This window comes from Gorilla gorilla, chromosome 6 (genome assembly GCF_029281585.2).
Source record: "Gorilla gorilla gorilla isolate KB3781 chromosome 6, NHGRI_mGorGor1-v2.1_pri, whole genome shotgun sequence".
Taxonomy (NCBI): Eukaryota; Metazoa; Chordata; class Mammalia; order Primates; family Hominidae; genus Gorilla; species Gorilla gorilla.
In genome coordinates, this window is record NC_073230.2 from 29,182,210 (window position 1) to 29,194,552 (window position 12,343).

Genomic DNA, 12,343 nt, shown 5'->3' on the forward strand with positions numbered 1-12,343 from the left:
TATACTTTCCAGTAGATTAATGGTTTCTAAAAATATAAGCTTAATATTCCTAAGGCATTTACTTTCTTCTAGTCTTCACCAGTTCTGTTCTACTCAACAGGTACGTAACCCAAGATACCCGGAACACTGCAGCTCAGGGTGACGTTCTTTAGCATCTTATCATTTCGAAGTGTTTGCCAATTGTTTATCAGTTTTTCACAACCCCTGTGAGCAGGTCAGCATGATAAATATCTAAGACAAAAGCCACAGCTTTTCGAAGGAGCAAAAGGGAGAGTTAGGGCAGATATTTGAGTTAAAGTATTAATTAATTGAATAGACATACACTGAGCACCTGTTCTGTGAGTTCTCATTATCACGGCTTTTCCTCAATTATCAGGATCAGGGTTTGTCAACCTCAGCACTGTTGACATTCTGGACTGGATAACTCAGCTGTAGGAGGCTATCCTGTGCATTGAAAGATATTTAGCAACCTCCCTGGTCTCTATCCACTGGATGTCCAGAAGCTCCTTCCCCCTTCTTCCCCCCAGTCAAGACAGTCTTTTCTTGAGAACCACTGCCCTAAGTCTCTAGGTCTCAAAGCATGGCCAGACCAGCATCATTGGCATCAGCTGGGCCCTTGTTGGAACTGTACATTACTGGCCCCACCTCAGACCTACTGAAATAGAAGCTCTGGGATTGGGCTCAGCAATCTGTATTTTAATGCCCTCCAAACAATTGTGTTGTAGGCTACATTTTGAGAAAAACCAATCTTGCTGATTCAGGCAGGGTAGATTTTGTAATCAACATAAATGCTTATTTATGTATGGTCCTCCACTTTGTACACATGATTAAAAATCTCAAGTGAGAAAGTGACTCCCTTTAGTCTAAATGGTTCAAAGAGTCAAGTGAACTGATTTTGTCTTGCTGAGTATTTGTAAGATGAAGCTTTTCAAGATGGTAATGGGAATGCACATATGTGCATTTTTCCCCTTCTCGATCTTAGCACACACACAGCATCTAGGAACATATAATGAATAAGGAAAACTCTTCAGAAATCTTTTACTTTCCATTTGGCTTATGTTAGTATTAATTTTTTTGGCTCTTTCCTCCTTCCCCTCAGATTTTGAGAACACTGAACCGAACATATGTTAACATGAAACAGAAGCCGGTTTGGAATGACTTAAACCCTAAAGCTGTGACAACAGATGAGCTCTTTGGTTTCATACATCATGCTACCCGAGAATGGAAAGATGGCAAGTAGTATTTCCCCTTTAGAAGTGCTCAATTTTTTTTTTCTATCCAGAAAGCCGTTTTTCAGTACAAGCCAATTTTAGTCATAGTCACAGACTTACTGTTTATGTGTTGGCATTATTGGAAATATAGCAGATCACAACAGCATTTATAATGTATAAATTAAAACTAGATTTGAATAAGTACTTGATTTGCATTCAGCAGATTTGTACTCAGAGCTGTTGTATTTTATCCCACGTCAATTATGTCAGGGCTCCCTGTAACTCAGGAGTGAAGTCAACATGAATGCCTCAGGAAACATCTATAAAGTACCTGATATGAGACTGAAGTTCAGGCAGACATTATTCCAGGTGCCAGGGACAAAAGTCAATAGGGCATGTTGCCTGCCCTGAGAGTATTTGTAAGCAAGCAGATCCCTTTGTGACAATCTGTTAAGATTTCCTGTTTCAGTAAATGCGCTAACCTTGGCATCATCCTTGAGGCCTCTCTCCCTCTTACACCCTACATCCAACCTCACAGCGAATCCTATATAGGCTTTGCCTTTAAAATGTATGTGAATTCCAGTTCTTCTCGCCTTCTCCATAGATGCCACATTAGTCGAAGCCGCCATCATGTCTCGCCTGTACTACAGCAGCGGGTAATCTCCTCCTGCTGGTTTCCCTGCAGTTCATTTGACCTAAAGCAGACAGAGTGGCTTCAAATGTTACTTCTTTGCTTTTGATTTCTAGTGGGTTCCAATCACCTTTATAATCCAACCTTTTCCATGGCTTATAACGCTCTATGGGATTGGATCCCTGCCCCCGTCCCCAAATCCCACCATCCCTGACTTCATTTCCCACCACTTACTATAATCCATTCATTCTGGCCTCTTTGCTATTCCTTGAACTTGCTGCCATCACAGGGCCTCAGCACCTCGTGTTCCTGCCATGGGCAACACTCTTCTGGATGCCCGCATGACTTGCTCCCTTATCTTATTTCAGCATCTGGTCAAACGTCGTATCAGAGAAGACTTCCCTGATGGCAGATCTAAAGTAGAAATACAAATCAAAATCACAACGAGATAGAATCTCATACCAGTCAGAAAGACTATTATGAAAAAGTCAAATGATGATGGTGAGGCTGTGGAGAAAAGGGACCGCTTATAGACTTGGTGGGAATGTAAATAATTTAGTCACTATGGAAATTAGTTTGGAGATTTCTCAAAAAATTTAAAACGGAACTACCATTTGACCCAGCAATCCCATTACTGGGTATATACCTAAAGGAAAGCAAATTGTTCTACCAAAAGGACACATTCACTCATATGTTCACTGCAGCACTATTCACAATAGCAAAGACATGGAATCAACCTAAGTGCCCATTAATGGTGGATTAAAGAAAACATGGTACATATACACCATGGAATACTATGTAGCCATAAAAAAGAACAACATCATGTTTTTTTCAGCAACATGGATGTAGCTGGAGACCATTATCCTAAGTGAATTAATGCTGAAACAGAAAACCAAATACTGCATGTTCTTATTCACCAGTGGGAGCTAAACATTGGGTACATGTGGACATAAAGACGGGAACCATTGACACTGAGGCCTACTAGAGGTGGGAGGGAAGGAGAGGAGCAGCGGATGAAAAACTACCTGTTGGTTACTATGCTTACTACCTGGACGATGGCACCATTTGTATCCCAAACCTCAATGTCACACAGTATACCCATGCAACAAACCTGCATGTGTATCATCTGAACCTAAAATAAAAGTTGAAATTTTAACAATAGTAATAATAAAGCAGGACACCCTTCATCATTCTCTATCCTCTTGTCTTGTGTACACTCCTTTTTCTGTGGGACAGTTTTTACTGTCTCAGCCTAGCTTCTGTCTTTTTGTAAAGAATTGTGGCAGGGAGAGAATCGTATCTGTTTAGGCTGAAAAACTGTGGAAACTGTTCAAATCAGTGACTGTTAGAAAAGTTTGCTGGCTGCTGTATGAATTGTGGTGGCAAGTTCCATTAGATACTGTCACTTTTGGCACAAAATACTTCACAGAAGAAACATTCTAGATACATGCATCAAGACAGCTTTGCTCACAATGCTATTAGATTTACCAGAGCTTGAAAAATTTGCAACTGTTAAATATGTCACATCAAATACACAATGCTTAGATATGTAGTAATGGCAAAAGGGACTGTAGATTTAAAATGTTTTTGCCTATACATCTTGTTAAGGAACGATGAGTTAGTATCCCAATGAACACATTTCTGTAAGAGATGTATGGTGCTTCTGAATGCTTTAGCTTCAGAATTATGCCCTTGAAAATTGTTATAGAAAAATGGAGACAGGTGAAATAAACAAATATTTGATCTAAAATGGATACTGAACATATGTGTATGAAGAAGGATCATGTCTTCAGTTGGTGTAAGTTTTGAGTTTTATGTACGTTACCTTCTATAAATCCCCACAACTGTTCATGAAGGAAGGTTTTTGTTATCTCTGTTTGGCATATGGGAAGCTCAGTCGTGGAAGTTAAGGGTCCTTCTCAGTGAGGTGAAACTTACACGTTGGTAAATAATAGAGCTGAATCTGGAACCCATGTGTGGCTCAAAAGGTGTTACACACTGCCCGCAAGAAAGAGGCAGCAAAATCGTTTTTATTTAGTTAATAAAAGAGCTTCCAAGATGAATAATAACAATTTATCATAGAAATAAACAGCACTCAACTACATTATATATTAGGATTGTTTACTCTTATTTTATAGGTCTCTTCTCATCCATTCTACGAGAACAAGCAAATCTTAAGCATGATGGACCAAAATGGATAGTCCTGGATGGAGATATTGACCCCATGTGGATTGAATCACTCAATACCGTAATGGATGATAACAAGGTGAATAAAACCTCAGTTCTAAACCTTAAATATAACATCCTGAGTGTATTAAGAGTTCGATTCACTTGTCGATGTTAATACTAGTTTTTGCTCATTAACCTGGGATTATTTATGTAATTATTATTTTGGTAAGTGTTGCTTTCCTGATAATTGTCTTAATTTCACCATTAAAGAATTTCAAGGAATATGTTCTCTTTGTTTCTTTGAATTCAGCCACCTTTACTGAGAGTTAGATACAGATCTAAGAATTTAGTTTACAGATCTTACCACTTTCTAAGAGGTAGCTGTAAATTATTATATCTTGTCATCTTTGATTAAGTATAAATACTTAGACAATGAAAGAACGGGGTTGTGCCATATGATGATTGAAATTAACTAGTTCCTATGGCTATGGATTGAGTTAAAATGTTTTCCCAAGCTTTTTTGCCACAGTTAATTCAGCATTCCCAGCAAAAACAAAAGGTGAAGGTACAGGTCTGTGAGATATCAGTCAAGCAACACAGGGTCTGTTGTTGGGGTCAGCAGAGAGAAATCGGTAATCATCATTACTCCAGAGTAGATTTAGTAACCACCTTAAATTAACAGTAATTACTGCTTACTCAACTGAGACACTGTTCATCATAAAATACAGGTTTGGGATCTTTATACTTGTATAAGTTTCTTTGGACAATGGATAATTGTGGTATTTCAGATTCTAAAGAAAAGTTTATGGTATTCAGATCCTTTCGTGTGATTAATTTTTACAATACATGTCTTATATTTGGCTTAGCAATAAAATTACTACAATTATGTAAAGGTCGACATTCACAAGTCCATTTAGGTGAGTTTGTTCAAGGGTCAGTCAGGTCATCTCAGGGGTGAGCTTAGATCTTTATTCAGACTGCACTTCTTATTCAGGACAATGAGCACACAGCCTGTGATACTTCTGGTAGGGGAAAGTACTTGTTGCTTCTGGATGTTTGCGGCATTGCTTTTGCCCATGGGTGACAGTGTGCTGCTCACTCCAGGTGCTGACCCTCGCCAGCAATGAGCGCATTGCCCTCACTCCCTTCATGAGGCTTCTGTTTGAGATACATCACTTAAGGAGCGCAACCCCGGCCACTGTTTCCAGAGCTGGTATTCTGTATGTGAACCCACAAGATCTGGGCTGGAATCCGTGAGTATTTCTTTTTGTTTTATTGTAGTAAATTGTATGTAACATAACATTTACCATTTTTATAATTTTTGCATAAGCACATTCATGTTGTTGCACAGCTATCACCACCATCCATCTCTGGAAGTTTTTTATCTTACCAAAGTGACCCTCTTTATCCATTAAACAATAACACCTCATTCTCCCCTCCTGCCAGCTCTTGGCAACCTTCATTCTACTTTCTATCTCTATGAATTAGACTACTCTAGGTACCGCATATAAATGGAAACATACAGTGTTTGTCTTTTGGTGACAGGTTTATTTCACTTAGCATAATGTCTTCAGAGTTTATCCACGTAGCAGCGTATTGCAGTATTTCCTTTTTTAAGGCTGAATAATACTCCATTATGTGTACATACCACATTTTGTTTCCCCATTCATCTATAAATGAACACTTGGGTTTCTTCCAACTTTTGGCTGTTGTGAATGATGCTGCTGTAAACATGGGTATACAAATATCTCTTCAAGACCCTGCTTTCCATTCTTTCGGGTAGAACTCAGAAGAATTTCTAGATCATATGTTAATTCTAATTTTAATTTTTTGAGAAACTGACACATTGTTTTCCACAGCTGCTACCCATTTATATTCCCACCAACAGTGTGGGAGGCTTCTAATCTCTCTACACCTGTCTCGGCACTTGTTATTTTTCCCTTTTTCTAACAGTAGCCATGCTAATGGGCATGAGGTGATACCTCATTTTAATTTGCATTTCCCTGATGATTAGTGATGTTGAACATCTTTTCATGTGCTTATTGGCAGTTTGCATGTCTTCTTTGGAAAAATGTTCATGTAAGTTCTTTGCCCAGTTTTTAATCAGTGCTTTTTAAAATTGTGCCTGGATCTTGTTAAAATGTTGGTATAAAATTCTAAATATCTATATGCTCACTTGAAGGTATTAGCAATTACATTTGAGGCTAATTAATTAGGCAAATTAAAAGTTAATTAACTTAGTACTAGAATGCCTTTGTCATTTTTACTTGGACTTTACCTGGTTCACATACCTTGAAGATGTTAAGAACTCAGTAAATATTTGTTGAGTAAGTGAATAAACAATGAAAGTTTATATGGAACACTTACATAAAAAGAAATCACTTAGGTTATGTATGTTTGCATGTATATATACTATGCATACATGAACAGTTGTAATGCTTTGATTTAGAGCAACTTTATGGTGCCCAGTTGCTTACTCCTCAAATGCTTACATTTTCTACAGTTCATCCTGGTTGTAACTTGTCACCTCCAGCGTTTGCACTTCGAACTGTAGGAGTCACTGAGCTCTGCCAGTGAACCCATGCTTGTGCCTGGCATGCTTCTTACGTCAGAAATCTTCTGTTTACCTCTCTGGACACACTCTCCATCCTTCTCACCCTCTTCTGTGGTCTGTATGGACCACATTAGTGGGCTCCTTGCCTTCCGGCTTCTGGTTGGTTTGGCCAATGAAGAATCCTGGCAGGAAGTGAGAGGGAGAGAGGACAGTGAGGTCAGGCTGTTTATTCTCCTTCCCAACAGGGTCATGTCAGGATGGTTCTATCCCTCTGTGACTGCAGGTCACAGCTCTTCTTATATCTCTCCATTAAGGTTCTTTCCTTCCAGGTTCTGGCAGTCCTTCGTTCTCTTGTCCCTCCAGGCATAGGTACAATACCCATTCCTTGTGATTACCCTTTTGGCATGGTACTGTCCCTTCCATTTCCTCTACTTCTTGCCCACACTTCTGTGACTAGTCCTTTTATTGATCCTTCCCTTGTTATCCTGATTTAGGGATGACATTGGTTTCCTGCCAGGTGTCTAACTGATGTACTTCTCCAGGCTGCCTTTCCTGTGTGTACTGACATGCTCGCTAAAAGTCTCATTCCTTACCTCTACAGTGTAGTAGAGCCATGTGCAGGCTTTTGCGTTTGACAGAGCCTTTATTGGATATGTTTTGGGGAAGGAGTGATTTTCAAAAGTCTTAAATGGAGTGTTTTTCTTAGGATAATAACTCCTTTCCACACCTAGGATTCTGTCTCCTGGGATGCTTCTATTGGTTGGGAGCTACATGAGGGAGTCTCTCCAGCAGCCCTGACTCCCTCTGTACAGAGAACCCAGGCACCACAGTGCGTGGTGGCATTCATTTCCTTCATGAGATCTCTTACCCCTCCTGGGCGTGCTCTGATTTCAGCAGTGAATCTCACAGCTCCCAAGGCATATGTAATTCAATCTCAGTCCTATCCTGTGGAGATTTGTGCTAACAAAAGCTTGGTCCAAATCCCTAAAGAAGGACTTCTATGCAATACATCAGAGGTCACAGGTTGGCTAAAGAGACACCCAATTTATATTCCTAAGAGAGTTAAACAACTCTGTCTTCACCATTAGATTTTACTTTTGGGTTTTTTGTTTGTTTGTTTTATCCAGAATTAATGGGTAGATGTTAATTTTCATATGTGTGACCAAATAATTCATCCAGGTCATTTTCCAAAATAATGGAAATCTTCTCTAGAAGGCATTTTTGTATTTTCACCTCCCATTGCAATAAACTTTCAATAAGCCACGAAATGGCTATTTTAGAATAAAGGGTATTTTTTCCTCTCCATAGTTATTGGAGACTTTAACATCTTACTTTAATGTCATTATATTAACAAAATGATAGCTTTATACATATTAATTCATTTAATACTCAGTTACCTTCTGAGATAGACATAATTATTAACCCAGTTTTCCAAGCGAATCTCGTAAGTCTCAGTTTTCACCAGTGTTTTCTTCAGAGTCAAAACTTTGAAATAAAGTTCAAAACTATAGAAGAGTTGGAAAGGTAGTACAGTGCGCAGCCAGAGACGCTTTTCCTGCAATCACTAACCATTTTACCTCATTTACTCTCTCTCTCTCTCTTTCTCTGGCATAGAGGCACATTTTCTACTTTTATTAATTTTTGCTGAAATATATGAAAGTAAGTTGGAGACATTAAGACACGTCATCCCTAAGTCTGATTACAAAAGACTAGATACTTCTAGATGACTCTTGGAAGCCACAACTTTTGATCATACTGTTTCTTCTGTTACTTGAGCTTAAAATATTCTTCTGGCTTTGTGTCACTAATACTTTCACCTGTATCAAATGACCTTATTGTCTTCTGTCCCTGCAATCCCACTGTCTCATCTTTGGATACTGTATATGCTTACAAACATGCAACTTCAGAAATAATTGGTATACACTGCTAGTCAGCATGTACTGCTAATGTCTGCCATTTTTCCAGGCCATGGTGAATGACAGAGAACTTGAAGCTTGCTCTAAGGGTAGACTTAGAGTCTCTTCAATTCCTTCTATCCTATACAACAGGATCCAATCCCAGAGGCCTGAGTAATAAATAAAAAGTTTTCAGAGGTCTAACTTTTGCTACTCTAGAAAGTTTAGAAACCACGCGGTTATAGACTTCACTTGATAAACCTGGAACAGTTCTGCAGGAAGGAGAAACAACTGAGCTGCTGATAGGAGGACTCATTTGCAAATTCTGGAAAGCCAAAATTCTCTGTTAATGACCTGCATATTGCCATTAAGATGATACATTGGGGCATTACAATGTAGCCATTTCCTGAGGTGGGGCACCAATGCGGGTGGTCTTTTCTGTGGGCAAGGAAAGAATATGCCATTTTAGTATGCCATTTTCAATTGTATGTAATACAATAGTAGTCATGTTCCACATCTATCACATCTTTTAAAAATCATAAGGAACTTTTTATATGAAGCAGTGTTGCAAGAATTGCACACAAATGCAGCTCTGTAGCTTCAGTGTTTGCTGAAGGTAACAGTTTCTCCTTCTAAATTTACTGTCTTTTAATGTCTATTTTATTCCTAAGCTATGTAAGTTTTGCAATAATTTCTACATAAATTTTTAAACTCTCCAGCAACATAGCCATTTTTACTCTCTATCCTATGCTATGTGGTGTGATTGATCCCTAGTAGAGGTAATTTATCTGATTCCCCCCCACCCCCATTTTTTTTTCTCTCAAGCAGAATCAGCTCTTACCACATCTCCTGGTTTGGTTGGACTGACTTTTTTCTGGAGCACCTCTCACTTGTGGAAGTAATTTGTGCAAAAGCATCATTTGCTAGTGGGATCGGTAGATTTTCTGTGAGACTTTAGTTGCTGCTGATGTGACTCCATGAAATCGCTATTACCTGCACCCTAAGTGCAAAGCCCACTTCTTCCTTCTGGGCTATTTTTTTGAAGTTACTGCTCCTAGTAATCCTTGCAATGGCTTTCTGCTCCCACAGAAACCTGGAAGAAACTTTGTTGGAAAGTGGGGTGTGGGTTTTGTTATATCCACCGGAATCCAGGATGCCAACTCTTGTGCCCAATAGGACGCTACTGCCTTTAGGAGAAACAGAGGGAGAGGGAGCCGCGATCTAAACCTGAGTTTCCGAATGCCACCAACTCTGTACTAATGAGTAACGTTTATTGAGAATTTATTTGTCGGATGCTAATGTAAGCACTTTATACATGCAAACTTACATAATCCTCACAACCACCCCAGGAGGTTCATATTATTACCATCTCCATTTACAGAGGAGAAAATTGAGGCACAGAGAGGTTAAGTAACTTGCCCAAGGTAACACATTTAAAAAATGGTGGAACCAAGTAGCATATCCAGGCAGTTTCACTTTAGACTTTCCTTTCCCTGAGCAATCCTCTTTCACCTCTTCTTGATAAGCTCTAGATACAAAGATTCCACTTTCCACTCTGGCAGCTGATATGGGGTAAAATCAGTAGTTGAGAGGGTGGCCTTCATTCCTTTGTCCCCAGGCACTGACACCTGCTTTCCATTGTTCCGCGGTTCCCACTGTCACTACCACACAGAGACATTCTATCAGGTTACTCTTATGCAATTGGACTTCTGCTGAAAACCATTTCTCTTGGACCTGAAAAAGTTTTGACAGTTGACATTTTATAAATTTCATCAGAGTGTAACATAACTGGCTGTTTAATAAACTCTATTGTGAAGTCTTGAGAAAAGTGAAAGGAGCCATTTGTCAGATAATCATCTTGCCTTAATGTCTCCTGATGCTCAAAATGCAAGGTGTAGCTGAAATTGACCTGTGGTCATACTGCTTCTCTGCTGGCTGCTAAATGTATTTATTCCCCATGCTTCATCCTTAGTGAGAACTTTCTGAGGGATTATTTTTAGTTTAACATCATACATTTTTGCCCTGTAGACTACTATACGTGCTACTAAGTCATGCTTTGTTTTACTGATAAGTATTATTTTACTAATACATTAAGGATATTTAATGTATCAAATTGATAACATTTTATGTTTCAGATTACACACACACACACACCCAAGCACCCAAGCATGAAACACCATATCAGAGCCACCTATTGGAAACTCGTTAGCAGCTATCAGATTGGAGTTACATTCAGTCCATTGAAAAAGGAGACACTTCGAAATAGCCCCTATGGAATTTTCATCTTTTTATTCGTAACTGATTTCTCATTACTAAATAATTGATGCCAAGATTAAGCAAGAAAAATCGCAAGCTGTTTTCATAAATAAGGCCTACACTATGGGAATAGTTTGAGCCCTTCAGGAAATGACATAGTGCACTTCCTCATAAATGCTCGGTAATGGTCTACTTATATTCCATTATGTTTGGCTTCTAAGTGCTATTAGGAGTTTCTTTTATAGTCTTTTCATTAAGGTAAAATGGCCATTAAAACAAGTTTTTAAAGGGCCATTTTAAAATATTTGCAGTTTGAAAAATAGAACGAACTCACTAAATGTGTCCCTGAAGTGTTGCGCCAAGCTGTGTCGAAGGAGGAAGCTTTTGACTTGGTGAAATTCTGCTTTTCAAGCCTAGTGTTCAATAAAAGCTTTTCTGTGTTCCTTTTCAGGTATGTGGCCAGTTGGATAGACAGAAGGCGGCATCAATCAGAAAAGGCCAATTTGACTATTCTTTTTGATAAATATGTCCCTGCATGCTTGGATAAACTGAGAACAAGCTTTAAAACCGTCACTTCAATTCCTGAGAGTAGCCTGGTGCAGGTTTGTCTTCGGTTACGCCATTTAACGTTCTAGTCCTGATGCGGTAGTGTTTGTTGATCAAGACAACAGAAGTTCTTGCTTTGCCCAAGAAAATGAGAAGATTTCTGGAATTGTTAGATTGCTCCCACCCTCTTGCCCCCACCCCCATCCCCCATGTTCCCTGGGTCTTTTTGCAAACCTCTATCACATTCTGTTAGCGTTTAAGTTTGTGCTCTCCTTCTTTTCACAATCTTATGAAAGAAGGTTAGAACCATGTTTTACTGATTTTTTTTTAATATCCCCAGATAGCTCTTAGCACATAGTAGGTGCCAGATATGTGTTTGTTGAATCACTGTGTTCCTTTCCAGTGTCTTTGCACAGAATTAGAAGAACAAAGTTGCCATAGCTTTATTTATTTTTCTGGTTCCTAAGTAACTTGCCCAGAGAAGGTGCTCAGTATGTTTTCTAATAAAACAAATATGTGCAATTAAAGATGCCAGCCAGTGAGTAAGAGAAAGCCTCTGAATTCTACCACCTAGGTGCCACCACTCACAGGCCTCCCCTCCCAAAAATATTCATGGAGGAGTGTCAGTCTGGATGAAGAGTTCATAATATCCCAGGGATATATTTTTTCTCATCTTCATCTTGAGACAGCTGGTAAGAGTGAAGGGTACACATAATATGTTGTCATGGAAGCCAATGAAAATAATTCACAGCACACAGAAATGAAGGCTGTGATCTTAATCTCAGCATGAAGAAAAACTATCCCCAGCCCTCACAAGTAGAAAACTTCACGAAAAGGTTTACAATTAGAAACCCCCCACACCCTTTTTTTGCTATAAGAGCAAAATTGCTTTCTAAGTACTTTGTTACCATTAAGTGAGTGTGTTACCAAATTTGTTTGACGCAAAATTAGAAATAGTCACAAGCATAATGAGAAGAGAAAGTTCAGGTTTTTGGATAATTCGCACACCAATTAAATAAACGATAGTCTTCAGCAGTAATTATCTGAGGTATAATTTATTTCCGAAAGCAGGTCTGAATTT

At 38.9% G+C, this 12,343-nt stretch overlaps 1 protein-coding gene across 1 annotated transcript in view; it reads left to right on the plus strand.

Annotated features, from left to right (window-relative positions):
- The window catches only part of DNAH11 (dynein axonemal heavy chain 11), a 359,011-nt gene that overhangs the window by 163,634 nt on the left and 183,034 nt on the right, over nucleotides 1-12,343 (plus strand). Inside the window, exons 40-43 of the mRNA XM_055347302.2 lie at nucleotides 1,100-1,232; nucleotides 3,981-4,108; nucleotides 5,116-5,264; nucleotides 11,168-11,318. Coding sequence (XP_055203277.1) covers nucleotides 1,100-1,232; nucleotides 3,981-4,108; nucleotides 5,116-5,264; nucleotides 11,168-11,318 — 561 coding nt within the window. The remainder of the gene's footprint in view (nucleotides 1-1,099; nucleotides 1,233-3,980; nucleotides 4,109-5,115; nucleotides 5,265-11,167; nucleotides 11,319-12,343) is intronic.